The following is a 21,628-nucleotide window of genomic DNA, read 5'->3' as shown; positions in this document are numbered from 1 at the left end:
AACATCGCAAGTGTAAAGCCAAGATACGTTATTACACCTGTTCAACGAGCATAAACACGATGAAACGGTTAAATGTGAAGGAAAGCAACATTTCAATCTGCTCTGTCTGCTGTCTGTCATCCTCTGCTGCTGTTTACACAAGCAGAGCGTGTTAGCTCGGCGGCTAACAGCTAACAGTAAACACGTGTTAGTTATTTAGTTGAGTTGTGAATGACTTTAGTTCCTCTAGTAAGCCGTGATCCAGTGTTTGTGTCCGGGGAGTTTAATGTGAAGGGAGGAACGGAAGACGTGAAGCGGTGACGTGCTGTTATTGACGAGGCTGCAGACTACGGAGGCTCCGTGTTATTAATTTATTATCTTCATAAAGTATAGGAGCAGCGTAACCCTCGGCTACACAAGACTGAAACTAAAGCTGGCAAAGTCCAACTGTTTAGGTTAGTCTGTCATGTATCTGACTGGTAAACTGATCAGCTGGCTGAGACAAAGCTGGTCTCAGCCAGGACAGAGGACAGGAGGAAGGACTGAGACTGACTGATGGAGGACAGAGGACAGGAGGAAGGACTGATACTGACTGATGGAGGACAGAGGACAGGAGGAAGGACTGATACTGACTGATGGAGGACAGAGGACAGGAGGAAGGACTGAGACTGACTGATGGAGGACAGCGGACAGGAGGAAGGACTGATACTGACTAATGGAGGACAGAGGACAGGAGGAAGGACTGATACTGACTGATGGAGGACAGAGGACAGGAGGAAGGACTGATACTGACTGATGGAGGACAGAGGACAGGAGGAAGGACTGATACTGACTGATGGAGGACAGAGGACAGGAGGAAGGACTGATACTGACTGATGGAGGACAGAGGACAGGAGGAAGGACTGATACTGACTGATGGAGGACAGAGGACAGGAGGAAGGACTGAGACTGACTGATGGAGGACAGAGGACAGAGGACAGAGGACAGAGGACAGAGGACAGGAGGAAGGACTGATAGTATAAAAAATGGAACTATAAGGCAAACAACAGCATTGTTTTGCATTTTGTGTTTTTTGAATAACAGGCTACTTTTTCAGTCATATTTTCATCATTCAAGTTTTGCTAAAAATTATTGTTATAATATCGTATGATATTGAGATCGTGAACCCAATACCGTGTATCGTGAGCTGAGTGAATCGTCACAACCCTACCATTTTCTGTCTAAAATAAATATAAATAACATTTATAATGAAATGAAATGGCCATTATGAAAGGCAAACTCTATGTAGAAGGAAAGAGCTGACAGCAGCAGAAACACAGCAGATAGGCAGCTGGTTTGAACACCTGACGCGTGAATCACGCTCCTGTACGTTCCCTGTGTGGACAAAGCGTTGTGTGAGACTCATTGAACAGTTATTTTTTGTTTTTATTTATTTATTTATTTTTTTTTTCTTGGGGGGGGGGGGAACACCACAAAGCAATTACGCCTAGGGGACCCAAATGGCTAGCAGCGGCCCTGTTACTGTGACTTGGAGTAAAGGAGTAAAGGAGAAAGAGGCACTTCAGAAACAGTGGTAGGCTACATTTATGATAAAGTACATTCACCAGAACAGGCGAACATAAAGCTAGAAGTTACATGAAGTTCCTGTGGGAGATAACTAGCTCACATTATTTCAACATTGCAGTGATTTCGTTGGAAGACGGAAGCTCATAATTCCAGTCAGCGTCTCGTCCAGTAGAGGCGACGCGACACAAACACAAGCTTTCTAAAGCGACATGTTTTAGAGGAAACACGACGAATACACAGCAGGAATAAAAGAGACTCACCTGGAAGAGAAGACACCAGGGTGGATTCGGACGGAGACGGTATTAGCTGCCGTTAGTCCGGCAGGCTGGTGGAGAGAGGTGGTGAGGTGCACGTTGTTGTTGGAGAGGAAGCTGGAGTGTGGTGTCTCTCTGCCGCGCTGCCGCTCCGCCGCCAACCCGCTGCCGCTGCCGCCGCCTCCCTCTCGGTCATTAGCATGTGAACAGAGCCGCTGACAGACTCCGTCAGCAGGCAGCACGGTGAAAGGAGAGGAAGACAGTCCCCCCTTCTGACCCTGGGCTGCAGAAGCGAGGATTGACCTCATATACGGTCATATAAGGACAGTCAATAGAATTAGCAGCCATTCAACAGGTGAAACAAGCTTGCATTTTTAGCATAATAAGTTCATAATCAATCAATCAAACTTTATTTATATAGCACCTTTCAAACAAGTCAAATTCAACTCAAAGACAGACGATTGACAGAATGTTAAAAATGGATTTAGAGACTAATGCACACCAACAAGAAAAAGGTCATTGAATAAGAAAGCAATAAAAGATGGGTATTAAAGAAAAGAAAAGATAAATGAAATACAAGGAATACAAATTAAATAAATACAAATTATGAAACTACACAAAATAAGCAGATTGTATTAAAATAATGAAATATTAATAAAATAAAATAAGAGATAATGATCAGCATTAAAATGATGATTTAACGAAATAGAGTAAAATAAACACCATAATGATGATGATAAATAAAATAAGTATAAACAATTTATTTATCTATTAGTTTATTTGACAGGGACAATACATGTAGGCATTGTTACACTTAATTAAAGTGCAACCGATGCAACGGATAGGACTTCTAAACATAGCTAATTTGCAGACCTTGTCCCTGGTTAGGCTTTAAAAAAAAAAAAGAATAGCACATCACACATAAAATCACATAATACAACATCGTACATTACATCAATTTACATACTGTATTTACGTTCCCAATCAATAATCAGTGATAACGCGTTTGGTTTAGTTTCAGCCAGTGTCTCCTTTTCATTAAACGTCTTCATAAAACCATAAAATTATAAAATTACAAAACACTGAATAAAAGCCAGACTAAATAGTTTACGTTTTAAAATCTCAGTATTTCCAGCTGCTCTCGGTTTCTCTGGAGGGTTGTTCCAGCGGCTGAAAGCATCACCAGATTTTTCTTCTGCTTTGTGGAACAGACCAAAAGCATTTGTGCAAGGTAGTCTGGTGCAAGGGCTTAGTGCCTTAGTGCCTTATTATAAACTAATAAAAGAATTTTAAAATCAATATGAAAACTAACAGGTAACCAGTGTAAAGACTTTAAAATAGGCGTAATGTGTGGAATGTAATAACGATTTTGGCAATTAAACTGCTTTATAACTCACAGGATAAGTGTTGCCTTAAAAAAATAAAATTATTAAAAGTAAATAGCCTAAAGTGTAGCTCAATGATATGAATTATTAAATATTGTACTTCCATGCAAATTGGGAGAGACAGATAATAAAGAATGGTTGAAACTGACAGGCTACTGCAGAGTTTATCCTAACTTCCCTACTCTAATATTTTCAGGTGAAATCTCATACCAATCACTGTGCAGTATACATTTTCCACTTGTGCAATTGTGTCAATAGTGAGTTTATTGTCAATTGATAGTATTTGGTTTTCTATTTGTATATTTTCATGACCAAAAGTACAAGTATTCATTATTTCTAAATGCAAGATAATAAAACCCTAAGGTTTAGCTGTTTAATAAGGCTGTGAATATACTGTGTACTATGTATAATATACAGTATACCCCCCAGTTCATAGTAATGTGTAAAACATGACTGATGCCTGAGGTAGCAACACTGGAGTTAGTTATTGTATGCAATGCCATCATTTCTTTGAACTTGCTGCTGTCAGTCATGTGAATGTCATTGTGTGGGTAGAAACTCTGAGATGGTAACTGTAAAAGGTCTTCTTAATTCAAGGAAGGTGACATCATAGCAAGTCCCTTTTCTGTGACTCTGTCTCTGCCTCCCTCACCCTCCCCCCCCCCATGGGGCCCCGTCCAGGGGAAGAAGGGTGTGTCTGCAGCAGCCTGGATGTTTCACTCCTCTTCTCTTTGTGCTCTTCTTCATCTGCTGTCATCTTGAGACAATATTCCCAAAGAATTGAACTAGATATTGGAGAAGCATGGGTTGTATGCAGGGAAACTGTCAGTGCATGATTCTCTGGTGATTCTTCTGCTGACACCAACACACTTTATGCAGGTAAACTGTATAGAAACATCATTGTCTCATCCACTGAGTCAGAGGACTGGGAGCTGATCCAAATGGTGTTGCACTAACCTCAGGGCTTGTTCTGATCTATTCACAGTGCAAACATCTACAGCCTCACACATACAAGGTGCTTCCCAGTGTTCATTTCACACTGACTACATGTGAGAAATATCAAAACATCAGGGAAATATATTTCAAAAGAATTCATTTAAGAACTAAAGGTTTTCTACAGCTCTCAGATGAAGACACATAATCAGTCCTACTGGGGAGGACACTAGGACCTGTGAGCTGGTAGCAGTCTATGTTGCAGCCTGCCATAAACTGAGGGACAGGGACAGGGACATAAACTAAGGGACAGGGACAGGGACATAAACTTAGTGACAGGGACAGGGACATAAACTGAGGGACAGGGACAGTGACATAAATTGAGGGACAGGGACAGTGACATAAACTGAGGGACAGGGACAGGGACATAAACTGAGTGACAGGGACAGTGACATAAACTGAGGGACAGGGACAGGGACAGGGACATAAACTGAGTGACAGGGACAGGGACATAAACTCAGCGACAGGGACATAAACTGAGTGACAGGGACAGGGACATAAACTGAGGGACAGGGACAGGGACATAAACTGAAGGACAGGGACAGGGATATAAACTGAAGGACAAGGACATCAACTGAGGGACAGGGACATAAACTGAGTGACAGGGACAGGGACATCAACTGAGGGACAGGGACAGGGACATAAACTGAGTGACAGGGACAGGGACATAAACTGAGGGACAGGGACATAAACTGAAGGACAGGGACATCAACTGAGGGACAGGGACATCAACTGAGGGACAGGGACAGCTGTCTGCACCTTGTTGTTGTTTGATTTGTTTGTTCATTTGCTTCATTTCCTGTTTATATTGTTGTTCCAACAGATTTTGACTTGTGGAGCGTTACGATTTTTTATTTTATTTTATTGATGTTAATGAAATGTAATTTTTGTAAATTTTCATCATTTGAATATGCTTTGGCAACATGTACAGTGTTACGTCATGCCAATAAAGTCATTTGAATTGAATTGATTGGATAAAGCAGAGAGTGCAGGATAGGTATATATTATCTTATCTTATCTTACTGTACATGTGAAGGGATGTGTCATAATTATAGACGTTTACCCTGTCTAATTGTAATCAATTAATAATTTGAAAAAAATGAATTTAGAGTGCATTTCAGTGAACCCAATAAATCTGAACAAATTTAATTCAAATTTTTAGGTGGCAAACTGCTCACACGCGATACTAACATGGAAACTGTAAATGTTAAAGCAGCAGACAAATTAACAGTGAATCTGACACAAATGTAATAACGCAAAGTTACATTTGAAACCCATCCATCCATCCATCTTCAACCTTTTATCTGAGGTCGGGTCGTGGGGGCAACAGCTCCAGCAGCTCCCCAAACTTCCCTTTCCCGGGCCACATTAACCAGCTCTGACTGGGGGATCCCGAGGCGTTCCCAGGCCAGTGTGGAGATATAATCTCTCCACCTAGTCCTGGGTCTTCCCCGTGGCCTCCTCCCAGCTGGTCGTGCCTGGAACATCTCCCTAGAGATACGCCCAGGGGGGCATCTTTACTAGATGCCCGAACCACCTCAGCTGGCTCCTTTCAACACAAAGGAGTAGCGGCTCTACTCTGAGTCCCTCACGGATGACTGAGTTTCTCACCCTATCTCTAAGGGAGACGCCAGCCACCCTCCTGAGAAAATCCATTTCGGCCACTTGTACCCAGCCCTCATGACCATAGGTGAGAGTGGGAACAAAGACTGACCGGTAGATCTAGTTCTTTGGATCATGACCCAGCCCTCATGACCATAGGTGAGAGTAGGAACGAAGACTGACCGGTAGATCGAGAGCTTTACCTTCCGGCTCAGCTCTCTTTTCGTCACAACGGTGCGGTAAAGAATAGAATAGAATAGAAGGCTTTATTGTCATTGTATTAAATACAACGAGATTCACAGTTGCCACTTCTGGTCAGTGCTCTAAAAACAAATACTTGACAAGACGAGGCAGATAAAACATATAATAGGTAAAACACATAGTTATAAAGTAAATAAAATAGGTAAAGTAGATGTAATAAATAATATGAACAGAAGTGTTACACTAGAAGTATATATACTTCTAGTGCAATACTGCCCCCCCGCTGCTCCGATTCTCGGGCCAATCTCAAGTTCCATTGTCCCCTCACTCGCGAACAAGACCCTGAGGTACTTGAACTCCTTCACTTGGGGTAAGGACTCATTCCCTACCAGGAGTATTTTAGTTCATTTTAAACCCATTTTTACACAAATACTCCGTTGAATTTATTTGTTAGTTTTATTTGATTAGTTTTATTATGTATTTGTTTTTGTATTTAAAGACGGTAATAATAATAAAAAAAATTATGAATTTTGTTCAACCAACAGATAGAACAGAAACAAGCAACAAGTACTCACATTTGAGTATTTGTTGCTTTGGTACTTTGAACTTAAACAATTCATCTGGCTCAAGTCTTGCTTTTCTTTTTGTGTGAAACAGAAACTGGTGGAATCTACCTGTTTACCTGTTATTGACTCTGGAGATGTGTTGTATATGAATGCTTCTGCTCATTGTCTTCATGCTGGATAGCGTGTATCACGGGTCACTGAGATTCATCACAGACTGTCCTTCTTTGACTCACCATTGTGTACTCTACTCTAAAATCAATTGGTCATCCTTATGTGCTCATCGCCTCAGTCACTGGTATGTGTTTATCTACAAAAGCATTCTGGGTATAGTTCCTTCTTACTTGTCTTCTCTTTTAAAAAGGAAACATGGAAGTCATAATCTGCGTTCTATGGACATTTTACAGTATGTTGTTCCCAAAGTACGAACTGAATTGGGAAAGAAAGCTTTAAGGTTTTCGGCACCTGCTGCTTGGAATAATTTACAATCTGATCTTCAACTTCAAAACTTAGTTACCTTGAATGAGTTTAAGGCTCTTGTGAAATCGCTGCAGTCGAGGTTGTCTGTGTGGTTTTTATGAGCAAGTTTTAATATTGTTAATTTATGTGTTGTATGTATCTTTTACTAGAACTGTCTTGCTGCTATCTTGGCCAGGTCTCCCTTGTAAAAGAGATCTTTGATCTCAATGGGACTAACCTGGTTAAATAAAGGAAAATAATAATAATTCATTGATTAATAATGGTTCCAGCCCTTAATATTATAAGTACAATCACAATTTCCAGATATTACATCTCAGCAATCTCTCAGGAAATCTGTCATTAGTGGTAAGTGTGGTCCAAAGAGGTGACAGGAAGTGGCCGACATTAAACACACTGATAAACCCTTTTCTACACTACTGTACAGCTGCACATTTCTGTTTAAAACACAGAATCCCAGCAGGAAGATGTGGCAAGAAAAAACAACAACAAAGTAATTCAAATACAATTTGAGGAGGAGGAGAAGGAGGAGGAAGAGGAGGAGGAGGAGGAGGAGGAGGAGGAGGAGGAGGAGGAGTTTCTGCTAAGGAGCAAAGGGCCTGTGTGATTCACTCCCACAGATTTTAGAGCAAAGACCACTGAAACCTGATCCGTGTAATCTTTCAACCTGGAGCTCCAACATAAAGCCCTGAGAGATTTGTCAGCCGACGTCAGCGACTTTAGTTCTTTAGTTCAGTCACACTAACCTCGCTGAGGTAAATGTGCTTTTCTTGACCTTTGATGTTCAGCAGAGAGCGACTCACCTAAAGCACTAAAGACGTTGTCATTTCTCTTGTCTCAGATTCCAGAGCAGGAATCTGATCCTGCGTTACCACATAAAACCTTCTGCTTTGACTCTTGAGTTTTGCCAGAGGAAACGTTTGCAGTCTTTTTTGCCATAAGGGTAAATAACTTCAACCTCTCTGGTGCTATCTATACTGTTGGTCAATAGCATTCTCTCACAAGTTTAGATAAAGCTTGAAACATGAGGAGGACAAACCACAATGCAACATGTCACTATTGTATATTAGCAGGTTTCTCTCACACTAACATTAAACAAGGATAGTGTTTACCATAGTTTGAATTCAGGAGACACTCAATGCTATGCTAGTGGAATTAGGAATGTTGCATACATCATCATAACCTTTATTTAACTAGGAAGTCTTTTACAAGTGAGACGTAGCTAAGACAGGGTCAGATAGCAGCATCCAACACACGACAAGACAACACTGAATCACGACACAACAACAGGTACGACACAATACACATGACATCATCATCCAGTGCATTAACAGGGCACCATGCTGGTCATGTGTTTGCTGTTTAATTGAAACAACTGCAGCTATCAGTGACCACTTCCTTTATTCTATGTTTAAAATCATTTAAAGAGATAAGGGTCTCAAGTCTAAGCTTGGCCTGCAGATGTTTCCAGGACCAGGACCAGGACCGTAGTGGATCAGGCTTGTTTTACCAGCTTCTGTACTGATAGAAGGAACTTTAAACTGAAGCTCTTTATGTGACCTTAGATTATAACTGTTTTGGAGAATTACAAACTTCTGGCTTAAGAAAGTCGGAAGTTTGCCAGAGATGATTTTACAGACTAAAATGTACCAGTGTTGTAACCTCTGCAGAGTGAAGGATGACCATCCTACCATTCTGTATAAGCTACAATGATTAGTGACATACCTCAGGGCTGAGTGATACAGGGGGTCAAGTTTGGACAAGGTGGACGGTGAAGCAAACCTGTAAATACTATCACCAAAATCAACCTGAGTCAAGAAAAGGCCGGCAACTAAGCGTTTTCTGGATGCCGTGGAACAACAGGACTTCAGCCTGTACAGAAAACCCAGGGTTCATTTTAATTTCTTTGCTAGATGGTCAATATGGCATTTAAAATTTAGACCTTTGTCCATCCAAATTCCCAAGTATTTGTAATTGTCAACAGACTGAATAGAGACACCGTCAAGAGTGTTAATAGAAAGGGTTGGAACTTTTGTTCGCCCAGGACTACTGACATGTCGGCCTGACACGGTGCAGGACAGGTAGTGTGCAGCGGGTTTATCAGAGCGGAAACACGGTTGACGAGAGAGTTTGTGGGCTGGCAAACCAAAACAATAAAACTGAGGTGAACTGCAGAGGTGGTGATAATTCTCTGTGGGTTCATCTTTGCAAGTGACACCTTTCATGTTACGCATAACCATTTGATCCATTGGTAATATAAAAATATTGTTTTGTGCATCTTTAGAAAATAATTGAGGATCCCCAAAACATTTGCAGTTAGTAACATGGAAGTGCAAGACTGGAGTTTAAGATTTAAATACACAACTAAATTATAATTTAAAGGGCCAGATGATAGAAAATGCCTGATAAAGTAATTCAGAAGGACTTGTTGGTTGGTGCCTGCAGGGCCCTGTTGGCCCCGTAGTGTGCCTCTGCCTGGGGGCCAGTTCTGCCTGCACGAGAGGTCCCGTAAATCTGACACAGCTGTATTTTCTCTCTGAAAATGTTGAGCTCAAGGGAACTCAAAACAGCAGACTTTGAACAGTTTCTTGACAGTGTGCAAACAATGATATACTGCAGCTAAATAAGTGGATCAATATTTCTGTTGGAATCATGAGAAACAACAAATGCATAACAGAACTCAAAGTTGGAAATAAGCTGACTTTACTGGGGAGTGTACCACAATGGTATATCAGCCGAAAGACGTTTGGTAACCACATAGTGCTACCGTGTGGTGAGATGTGTGAATAACACCATTGAAATATTCTTAGATGTGATGATCCAGCAGCTGAACTTCTTATCCTCCACCAGTTACGATCCATAACACACAGATTAAACAAGTTACTTCTTACACATATGCCATTTATGTGGATACTACCATATTTTCTAAGTAAGCATATAGATTACATCTGCAGCAAAGTAAAAAAAAAACTTTAATACTACTAGTTCAGTGCCCGTTGAAAACGTGCCTGTTCACAACAGATGAATGCCTGGCCTGTGGTGTTGCTGCTTGCAGTTTTCTCAAGAACTTCACACTCGACACTTCGCTTCCTTGGGTCCTGAGCAATACACCTGCCATGACATAGTTGCGTCACACACCCAAATTGTGGCTACTTACGCCAGAAACCCTGGTGAAATACACTCTGGTTTATGGCAAAGAACACAAGGTAGGCAAGTGCCTGGGGCCTTCAACTAAAAGGGCCCCGAACAGCTATAGATTTATTATGATGTTTAGATGGATATAAAAACATGAAATCATGTTACTATTCTAACTCATTTCCCCCCTAAAGACCTTACAAAAGGCCCCCAAAGCACATACAAACTTTGCAAGTCAACTGTATACTACTTACTGTGTACCTCTACTTCAGAGGAAAACATTGTCATACTACATTTACCTGACAGAGAAATGTTGTAACTCACAGAGGTTCTGCCCTTTACTGGACTCTATTGGTAATACTCTCCTCCAATCACAGTTCACCTTCCCTGCTGAGCATGGCCAAAGCCAAGCCCTGCTTTCCCTTTCTGAGTCATCCAACAGTTTTCCAGAACTTCCTTGAGGCCAACCAAAAGTCCTTCTCCATGGTCTCCCCAAACTCCTCCCACACCCGGGTTTTTGCTTTGACGAGCCCTTCTGGCCAACCGGTACCTGTCTGCTATTCCCGGAGACCCTCAGGACAACCAAGCCTGAAAGGGGTCCAGTGGGTTCTTAGGTTACCGCCACGACAGGCACTGACGAACATCTGACCACAACTCCTAGCAGCTGCTTCCACAGTGGAGGTTTTGAACATGGCCCACTCAGATTCCATGTCCCCAGCCTCCATCAGGATGTGCAAAAAATTTGTCCGGATGTGGGAGTTGAAGACCTCTCGGCCAGGGACCTCAGCCAGACGTTCCCAGGTTTTCCAGGTCTGTCCGGAAGCCTTCCCCACCATCTGATAAAACCCACCACCTGGTGATCAGTTGACAGCTCTGCTCCTCTCTTTACCCGAGGGTCCAAGACATATGGCCGCAGATCTGATGATATGACCGCAAAGTCCATCATCGGTCTTTGGCCTAGGTTGTTTACGTACCAAGTACACTTATGAACCACCCTATGCTCAAACATGTGTTTGTTATGGCCAATCCATGACTAGCACAGAAGTCCAACAACAAAGCACCACTCTGGTTCAGATCTGTTTGGTGCATATGCACAAACAGTCAGAGACTTCTTCTCAGCGACTCTCAGTTGCATGGAGGCGACCCTCTTGTTCTCCAGGAAGAACTCCAACACAGCAGCGCTTAGCCAGAGGCGCCTCTCACCCTGGTGCCTCTCAGCCTGGCGCCTCTCATCCTGGGCAACCCCGGAAAAGGTGAGAGTCCAGCCCCTCTGCTGGAGTTTGGTTCCAGAACCAGAGCTATGCGTAGAGGTGAGCCCAACTATACCTAGTTGATACCGCTCCACGTTCCACGTCCCTAGAGCCAGTCTGCGTTGCCGGGGGTCAGAACGCCTAGGTCCCCGCCTTTGCCTGCTGCCTGGCTCATACAGCACACGGCCCCAATTCCTATTCCTGCGGGTGACGGGCCCACATGGTGGTGGCTCCATATCAGTTTTTCTAGCTGTGCCCAGCCGAGTCCCATGTGCCAAGGCCCGGCCACCAGACGCTCGCAGGCGTTAGAGACAGACTTCCAAGGTCTGGCTCTAGAAGGGGGCCCCGGTTTCCCTTTTCCAGGCGAGGTGCAACAACAGCACCTGAAGCAGGACTTTTACTGTGCAGTATTAATAGTTTTACTATTAATAGTTAATAGTTTTATTTCAGAGCTGTCAATAAAGGCTGTTAATATGTCACTTGATTAAGTTTTAATATGTTTTCATGCGAGAAAGTAACCATTTAGATTTCCAATACTAGAACCTGGCTGTGAGGCATGAGTGCTAACCACTGAGCCTCAAGGGAAATAGGGGAAGAATTTATCTTATTATTTTTGCGATTTTATTGTTTTTATTGCTAATTTAAAGAAACCGGAGCACCCAGAGTAAACCCTTACCTAAACATGGATGGTTTTCATTTTAGCAGAGGACATTTACCTTTCCCCAGTAAAAAATACACTCATTCTGTCCTCTAGACTAAACATGTTTTTATTGAAGGAAACCAAAGCACCCAGAATAAATCCTTATGTAAAGATCTGGCCAGGACTAGAACCTGGCTGTGAGGCATCAGTGCTAACCATTGAGCCTCAAGGGAAATAGGGGTAGAATAACTAGAGATTAAAATGAAAGAAGAGAAGAAAAGAGGGAAAGGGAAGGAGAATGTCGGGGAGTCAGAATTAGTGACTGACTCAGAAGTTTTGTGGGACATTTTCCATCCCAATTATTGAATGTGAATTTGTCAACTTCAGTTATATCACCATGTCCTCAAGAAACATTATCACATCTCTGTCTCTCTGCTGTTTATCTGCAAGATGATTCATATAAAGGTTCAATATTTGATCACGAGAATATCAAGGTGGTCAGTTATTACACATGATGATTAGAAACAGCTTCCACAGTAGGTTGTATCTCAGTACCTCAGCAAAACCAGCAGATGTCAGCAGAATGCCACATAGCATATAACACTGTTAAAGACTCAGAGGGAGGATGTGGGAGTTGTTCCAGTCATTCCTCTGACTTGTCAGAAAACTTTCTGTGCACATATTTTATGCCATGTGTTTAGCTTTAGCTAATGGTTGCATGGTTAGACACATACAGTGGCTCTCCACACAACAATCAGTGTTTATGTAGCTGTCACAGTCTCCATCAGTGGATGGAGTTTACTAAACTTTCATCTCTTGACCTCAGTATGTAACTCCAAACCTCTGACTCTTTTTAAAAGATGGTCACTGGTGTCAGATGTGAATGTCCTTCTTAATCTCTCTCTGGTTGTCCACTGACTACTGGTGGATGACCTTCGACCCCTTCCCTGTTGAAACCATTCAACACCGTAAAACTCATAGTGATGAACCCACAGAGGAGACTGTCTTCCCAAGAAAAATGGCAGTGATTTTAGAGGGAGCTCCGTGTTAGAACCACTCTATGCCCCAATCCAGCTCCATACTTAAAGCTGCAATAATCAATATTTTTCTATTAAATCTGCAGTAGTCAGTATATATTTTTGGCATCATTGGTCAAAAAATCCCATAATAACCTTTCAGCATATTGTAATTCAAGTGTTCTGAGAGAAAACTAGACTTCTGCTCCTCCTCATGACTCTGTTTTCAGGCTTTAGAACATCTGGCCCGTAACGGGAGACTTTGACCAATCACAGGTCATTTGAGAGAGAGAGAGAACGTTCCTATTGGCTGTGCTCTGGCGGGTGGGCGGTGCTTGGTATTTACTCGACAGATCTTAACATGGTTGCCGGTTCACAAACGTTCTCATTTTAAGCTAAACAGTACACTACAAGATGATTCTGAGAACATGTGAGGAGAGAAACAGGCATTACAGAAACAGAATATTGATTCATATTTGATCAGCGCTGCCTAGTTTCACCGTTTGATCGGAGTTCGGAGTTGGTGAGTGATTGACAGCTGCTCAGAGATGCCAGCTGGACGGCAGTCTCCAGATCAGCTCTGATTGATTGTTTTCCTGCGGTCTGTGAAATCTTGCAGATGCTGTTAGGAGCACCGGCGGACACCGGAGGACACAGAGGAACATGATTTCTTTTCAGATTACCTGTTTCAAGCAGTACTATATAGTTATATAGTTATAGTTATAGTTTTATAAAAATAACTTTTCCTATTTGCTCCAGTTCTATCTACTTCAGCTTTAACATGGGAGAAATGACTACATGTAATGTTTTCACATTACATGTAGTCATCGTCGACATCGACACAGTCGGGGATTCTTTCACAACAACGACCGGCTCGCTGTACATCATCCCTTACTTAATACTCTTGTACTAGATGGGTAGATGGACAGTTACCTGAAACAGTCCCAAAGCAACAAGGTAACTAAGGCATGAAGCCGTTGACAGTCGTCATCATTTCAGCTGATTTAGCCTGTTGATGAGGGCATCAAATAAGAGCTGTTACCTCTGTAACCCAGGCGCTTTTTAATATATACTGAGCAGTGATGAGCAAAAACGAAAGGAAAAAAAAACCGGTCCAAAACCCTAATTGTGGGTCATGCTCAGTTCAAATCTGATCCTTTTCCTTCCTGTTCAAATCCAACCAAACTACCCAAAGCCATCAGGGATTTGTAAACTATTTATAGCATGTTTCCGTTTTTTGGCTTTTCAAAGAAATGTGTGTGAATGTTTATTAATTTAGCCCAGACACAACAGAATACAAGCCACAGCAGATGTCCTTTTAGGACAATAAGTCCTCAAGGACCACAGCCAGACATAATAGAGCATGAGTCAGTGTATTATACCTTAAAGCAGCGAAAGCATTAATAAACAACACAGCCCAGAGTGTGGGATCAGATCAGCTGCCTTACTGCACTACTGTGTTTTTAAGTAGTGGTAGCATAGGCAAATCTGACGTGATTTGTTTATTTGGGGATTAGATGTGCCCAGAGTGCTCTCTAAAATCTGGATTAAAGACGGATGATTGTGTCTGATACATTATTCTTGGAAGTTATGAGTGTTTTCAGTAAAGCTGCTTCTTAGTCACCGCTGTCATTAGAAACCAGAGTGGAGGAGCATGACAGCATCTGTGGTGGTCCGATGATATGTTGAATCTTCAAAGCTGTAAATCAGTACTCATTTAAATGTGTGAAAGAAAGTCTTTATTTATGAAATGTGCTCTGAAGCATTACATTCTAGACATGTTCTGAAGATGAAGAGAGAGGTGATGATGGTGTGGAAGCTGACGCTGACGCCAGCATGCTTTTCTATCTTCTTTTGTTTTTTTGCACTGAGAAACCATCTGACTTGCTGTTATGGGAGTTTCATTACAAAATGATATGCACCATTAAAATGAATAATTAAATAAATAAATAAAAATCACATCTAGTTTTGGAAAATGATTGTTGCCATGAAGCTAAAGCGCATTATTGGCTACTGAAAAGAATCAGGTGGAGACCTTGACTTTAAAGGGACTGTTTGTAACTTCTTACACGTATAAATCGTTGTGGGTCGGTGTCCCATGCGCGCTTGCATGTGGCTACGCTGTTCAGACTCAGACTCCAACACAAACTACTGTGAAGCACCAAAACCTCTTGGTTGTATCTAGTGAAGCCCGTCTGTTAAACAGTGTTAACTCTTCCTGCTCCAGCCCCCGACCGCGGTCAGAAGACACAGAGGAGACCGTAGCTTTGGTCTCCAGGGCTGGAGTCTCTGCTGTACTCTGCTCCTCTGCCTGCCTTCACTCACACACCGTGCTCGTTCTCACTCGCTCTCTCACTCCACCTCTCACGTGCATGCTGCTCACTCCACACTGCAGAAGAGTTAGTTTAGCTCTGAGAATATCTAGTGAATGTTCAGTGAACGTTTGTCCAGAAATAACTGCTGCAGCTCCTCCAGACCAACAGAGGTTTCCCGTGTCTTGTGAAGTGACGGGGCTCCGCAGAGAGAAACATTATTGTCTCCGACCAAAACTCCGGCGTCTCCCGGCCGTGGTCGGGAGGCTGAGGCAGGAAAAGCCAACACTAGGATCAGCATTGATTCATGGAGAGACCTTCGTCTGGTCAGCTAAAATTACTGCCAAGCAGCTGAAATATAGAGTGATATTGTGCTTTTAGCTGACGTGTGTCTCCTCACTGTGTTGACCGATGCTCGTTTCATGTCTATGTATAGCGAGCACAAGCGCCAGCAACAGGACATGGACTTTCGTTGACTTAGCGGCCACAGGTGTCTCTGTTAACAAGACATTTCTGATTCTTACATAGAGTCCCTTTAAATGAGTAGTTTGACATTTTGTGGAATGTGCCTTTTCACTTTCTTGCCGAGAGTTAGATGAAAAGATCGATACCACTCCACTCTCACAAGGAGCTAGAGCCAGAAGGTGGTTAGTTTAGTTTAGCATAAAGACTAGAAGCAGGGGACTACAGCTAGCCTAGCCTGGTTCCACACCTGTGTGGTCTGGTGTCTGGTGCTCAATGACGGCTGCTTCCCTGCTGGTTCCCTTCTGATTGGTTAGGGTAGAAGTGATTAAAGTGCCCCCCCCCCCCCTCCCCTCCGAACAGCCAATGTCAAGCTGAATGAAATCAATGAAACAAGATGAACAGGCTACAGTTTGCATGTCTGTTTGAGTAGGCTACTAGTTAAACAAACGAGATGCAACATGGTCATTAGTGAGCTTTAGAGGTGCTGTTGGCATATTTTAAAACTTTGGACAGAGCAGCTGTCTCCTCCTGCTTCCAGTCTTTATGCTGAGATAAGCTGATTGCCTCCTTGCTCCAGCTCTGCACTGAACATGCACAGACATGAGACTGATATACATTTCCTCATCTAACTCTAAGCAAGGTGAATAAACTCATTTCCCAAAACTGCTCTTTTAATAAGTGGATTCTTTTGAAGGTAGAATCTGCTTTGGAAATACTGACTGCTTGTAAATCAGTTTTTATGGAATGAAACTGCAGCACTTGTGATGACAGAAATCCCACATCACATGCAGCATAGCTGGCCTAGAAATAGCTTCTAGCTTACTATTTACCCACATCATTAAATGTGAATGAATTGGATGGAATTCTGCTTAGAAAACTGGGATATAGCTGTAGTCACTCATACTGTCAAACAAACAAATGAAAAAACAGAAACACAGCCGTTAAACCATGTTGGTGTATCAAAAAAATGTTCACTTAAGGCAGTTGAAGTTGGTTACATCACTGTTACAGCTTCCCATGTTTTAAGTCCTTTCTAAGAAATATACATCTATAAATATACAGTCTACAGCATGCATCAAGCAGTTTCTGTACAAGCCCTGTTTCGTGCATCGTTGCCAACTTAAGGTTTAATGGCACATGGATCTATTGTTGCACTAAAAATCTATAAATAAATAAATATCAAATAAAATGAACAAGCTGTAAATACATAAATAAATAAAGACTTTGCTCAGCAAACAGTGGTGTGTGGTGCTTTAAAACCCATACAGTAGTAACATCCTAGTTTCAGTCTGGTTAATGCCAACAGTAGTCCAGGGCAGCAGCGTTTACTGTCACTTTAATTGAAAGGTTGTCACTGTAGTCGGGGCGCCGTTAAGGGAAGAAAGCCTGGTATTTAGCTCACTTACTGCCTCATTAGCCATCTGTTCTGGACACATTTAGTTATGTGACTCAGTCAGATCCAAAGGTTACAAGAGGCGATAGCAGCCAAATTAGCTGCTCTTGTTAATTTGACAGTTTGGTCATGAAGATAGAGAGCTCAAGAGAAGAGAGGGAAGTCTGGGCGGGGGCTGGTTGCACAAAGATTTCCCTGTGGCTCAGATCTAACAGGCCAGCTTCACATAGACATATACACCGATCTGCCATAACATTATGACCACCTGCGTAATATTGAGTAGGTCTCCCAAAACAGCCCTGACCCGTGGAGGCATGGACTCCACTAGACCTCTGAAGGTCTGCTGTTGTATCTGGCACCAAGCCGTCAGTAGCAGATCCTTTAAGTCCTGGAAGTTGCGAGGTGGGGCCTCCGTGGATCGGACTTGTTGGTCCAGCACATCCCACAGATGCTCCATTGGATTGAGATCTGGAGAATTTGGAGGCCGAGTCAACACCTCCAACTCGTTGCCATCCACATGATGTAACCTTCTTCCATTGCTCCATGGTCCAGTTCTGATGCTCACGTGCCCATTGTACTGGGTTGTTGGGTTGTTGGGTTGATTTACCGAGTTGATAACCACCTTCGTAGGACCGCTTAGTGTGATCTTGTTTGCTAGGGTTAGTGAAGCCAGATAACGAGAAGATACCCTGGGTATGTTGAACTCGCTTGGTAGTACAGACCTCTGGAGACCTTACTTGAGTTCTGTCGGCGGGATTAAGAATGGGGACATTATCTTCCTGCATAGCTAGCTACCTAGATACAATCAGAGATGGACACAGTTGTACTGGATGTTGTGAGTCAGTTTACAGACATAACAACCTTTAAATCAGCATATTTCTTCAAATTATGAAAACGTCATTTAACATAATTTATCTAAAAGCTCCCAGATCAGATCAGATCATCTTCAACCTCTTATCCGGGGTCGGGTCGCGGGGGCAAGAGCTCCAGCAGGGGACCCCAAACTTCTGCCTGGAAAGCCTCCCTAGCGAGGCGCCCACACTAGATGCACAAACCACCTCAGCTGGCTCCTTTCAACGCAAAGGAGTAGCGGCTCTACTCCGAGTCCCTCACGGATGACTGAGCTTCTCACCCTATCTCTAAGGGAGACGCCAGCCACCCTCCTGAGAAAACCCATTTCGGCCGCTTGTACCCGCGATCTAGTTCTTTGGGTCATGACCCAGCCCTCATGACCATAGGTGAGAGTAGGAACGAAGACTGACCGGTAGGTCTAGTTCTTTGGGTCATGACCCAGCCCTCATGACCATAGGTGAGAGTAGGAATGAAGACTGACCGGTAGATCTAGTTCTTTGGGTCATGACCCAGCCCTCATGACCATAGGTGAGAGTAGAAACAAAGACTGACCAGTAGATCTAGTTCTTTCGGTCATGACAAAGCCCTCATGAACATATGTGAGAGTAGGAATGAAGATTGACCGGTAGATCGAGAGCTTTGCCTTCCGGCTCAGCTCTCTTTTTGTCACAACGGTGCGGTAAAGCCCCCCGCTGCTCCGATTCTCCGGCCAATCTCACGTTCCATTGTCCCCTAACTCGCGAACAAGACCCTGAGGTACTTGAACTCCTGCTGGGTGCTCCCAGCATTCACACCAAATAGCCAATCTTCTCACTGATGGTCTTGTCTACTTATGTAGGTCATATAGAGGCATCAGGATTAAATTGAGACTGTTTCATAACCAGTTAAAATTTCCTTGTACTAACTTTAAGTGGAAAGACATAAAATAGTGTTAATGCTGAAGTTAACACAAAATTATATATTGGAATAAGCAGCAAACAAACAACAGGCCGTCTACAGAAACGTAATAGTAGGCAGAGCTGCAGAGTCAACAGTGATACAGTGATAAACCATAGCCTTGTGTATGGTGGCTAACTATTTAGGCTTAAAATAGTTTTTATTTTTGTTCAACTGGCATTAGACTACTCAAGGAGCACAACGTGCAACCAGCCCCACGAGGTTGTCAGAGTGTGACTGGGGTAAACATGAGCTTGTGATATAATGGTGTAAAGCAGGAGACGGTGTTGGAGTGGTCCAGTCCAGCAGTGACATGTGAGCCAGAGTTGGAGATATTCTGATATTCTTTATCCATCCTGCCAAACTCGTTGCTCTACCTGAACATGCAGAATGGAAACAACTGTACAGTATCTCTCTTCTAAAGTCAACAACAAGATTTCCTCTCACTGCTACTGTTTAGGCTAAAATGCACACACTCAGCAGTACACACACCAGTAGATCAGGTTAAACAGGATGTAGGAGCCAGGGAAGATCATGCGAGAGTAGGTGTCGATGGCGTGGGTGTTCTGGATGATTCGGAAGCCGCGCTTCTTCTTGGTCCCCGTGGGCTCGTTGTCCAGGGAGAGATGCACCACCATTCGCTCCTGTTTTTCTGACGCATCCTCAGCCGCCATGGAGGCCCTCGTGTAACCCGCCAGACTGTTGGCGTCCGCCTCGCTGTACGTTCCGTCCAGCATCATGGTCCTGGTGTGGGACATGCCACAGGTGCAGGGGAGTGTCTGGGACTGGGGCAAAAGAGAGGAGAGGAATCAAGAGTGAATAAGAAGTTAAAAGCACCATTTGGGGACGTTTGCCATATTCTGAAAAGGTCTCTGTACCTGTTGCCTGGCTTTTTCTCTGAGCTTGCGGTCTTTACCGTCCCTCAGCGTTGTCAGGTAGTTGACTGCAGCGTATTCAAGCACAGATAGAAAGACAAAGACGAAACTGACCCACAGGTAAATGTCCACAGCTTTGATGTAGGAGACCCTGGGCATGGAGGCGTTGACTCCAGTGATGATGGTGGACATGGTGAGCACCGTGGTTATACCTGAAGCACAGAGAACATACAACCTTGTGTGAAATATAAAGAAAATTCATATCCATGTTATCGCTCTCTGTCCAGTACAGAGATAGCTCCCGAGCTTGTAGGGCAACGACAAGAAACTGGGGAAACAAAAAGAAAAGAGGAGGAGGAGGTCCCCAGACAAACAAAGGGGATGAGTGATTGGCCGTTATTGGCTGCTGCCCTCCTCCAATCACTGACCCGAGTCAGTCCAGAGAGCCAGACACATGACAGCACATTCACTGAGAATTATTGAGTTAAGGTCTGCCCAAAAAGTTACTAGATTTGTTGCTAGGTGCTTAAAAATGTACCAAGCCGAGCCAGAAAGTCATTAAGTTGGCAATATTGAGGCTGTAAGCCCTTAATACCACAAACGGTTGTATTACACTTCTATTTTTGTATGCCTCGGACCTGGCCCCGGGATAGACCCAGAACACACTGGAGAGATTATATATCTGGTCTTGCCTGGGAACGCCTCGGACCCGGCCCCGGGGTAGACCCAGAACACACTGGAGAGATTATATATCTGGTCTGGCCTGGGAACGCCTTGGACCCGGCCCCGGGGTAGACCCAGAACACACTGGAGAGATTTTATATCTGGTCTGGCCTGGGAACGCCTCGGACCCGGCCCCGGGGTAGACCCAGAACAAACTGGAGAGATTATATATCTGGTCTGGCCTGGGAACGCCTGGGTTTGTATAAGCCTGTGGCTTCTTGACCTCTCCTGACACAATTTTTGGGGGGTTTTATGGGGCTTTATGTGTGCAAATAAATTAAATTTAAACTTAAAGACGTGGACAGCAGAAACAGCTGATCAGCCATCTGAGTTAAATGTTCGCTACATCAGAATTGATTCTGTAAAGGCATTTCCGTATAACATTAAATGCATCAACTCTTTTTCGACAGAAGCACAAACCATCTCAAGCGAGAGTAAAAACGTTTTTGCATAATTGAGGAAGTTCTATCAAATTGTGCCGTTTCCATACAGCTTTTCTGATGTGATCCTTCAAAACGTGCATAAAAATATGGCTAGTGTGTCAGTTAGCTTTAGTGTTTCATTTTCTTACAGGCAGAGTCAGGCTAGCTGTTTACCCCTGCTTCCTGTCTTTATGCTAAGCTAGGCTAACCTAGCTCCAGCTCCATACTTAATGTGGACATTGATATTGATCTTCTCATCTCAGAAAGAAAGCAAAAAAGTTTTCTTTTACCAGTGTGATTTGCTTTCTGGCTTCTGCTGTACTATAACGGGGTCATGCTCTCAGGTCACTGGGGTGTGCTTTTGACACACATTAAATGGGAACAGGCAGGGTGGTCATTGTGTTACCTAATGAGACTCTGGCAGGAACGGCCCTGCGGTCGATCCAGAAGGACACCCAGGACAGCATGACCATCAGAGTGGCGGGGAAGTAGGTCTGCAGCAGGAAGAAGAAGATGTGACGCCGCAGAGTGAAGTTGATGTACAGACGGTTGTACCAGCCTGGAGACGGACGGCAGGAGACGGGGAGGA

At 43.4% G+C, this 21,628-nt stretch overlaps 2 protein-coding genes across 5 annotated transcripts in view; both read right to left on the bottom strand.

The window, feature by feature from the left end:
- The window catches only part of ankrd6b (ankyrin repeat domain 6b), a 76,620-nt gene extending 74,581 nt beyond the window's left edge, over positions 1–2,039 (bottom strand). For 2 of the 3 annotated variants that reach the window (XM_074615455.1, XM_074615456.1), the window contains exon 1: positions 1,806–2,038. The gene's annotated coding sequence lies outside the window, so the exon portion shown is untranslated. Of the gene's footprint in view, positions 1–1,805 lie in introns of all 3 variants that reach the window. The other variant, XM_074615457.1, reaches the window with a different exon arrangement.
- The window catches only part of LOC141756031 (gamma-aminobutyric acid receptor subunit rho-2-like), a 150,357-nt gene that overhangs the window by 96,043 nt on the left and 32,686 nt on the right, over positions 1–21,628 (bottom strand). The window contains exons 7-9 of one of the 2 annotated variants that reach the window (XM_074615460.1): positions 21,446–21,598; positions 19,898–20,106; positions 17,759–19,804 (exon numbers count right to left, since the gene is read on the bottom strand). In XM_074615460.1, coding sequence (XP_074471561.1) covers positions 19,496–19,804; positions 19,898–20,106; positions 21,446–21,598 — 671 coding nt within the window. In that variant the 3' untranslated portion in view covers positions 17,759–19,495. The remainder of the gene's footprint in view (positions 1–17,758; positions 19,805–19,897; positions 20,107–21,445; positions 21,599–21,628) is intronic. The other variant, XM_074615461.1, reaches the window with a different exon arrangement.

The sequence above is a fragment of the Sebastes fasciatus genome, chromosome 18 (genome assembly GCF_043250625.1).
Source record: "Sebastes fasciatus isolate fSebFas1 chromosome 18, fSebFas1.pri, whole genome shotgun sequence".
Taxonomy (NCBI): domain Eukaryota; kingdom Metazoa; phylum Chordata; class Actinopteri; order Perciformes; family Sebastidae; genus Sebastes; species Sebastes fasciatus.
This window is presented reverse-complemented; position numbering and strand designations above follow the sequence as displayed.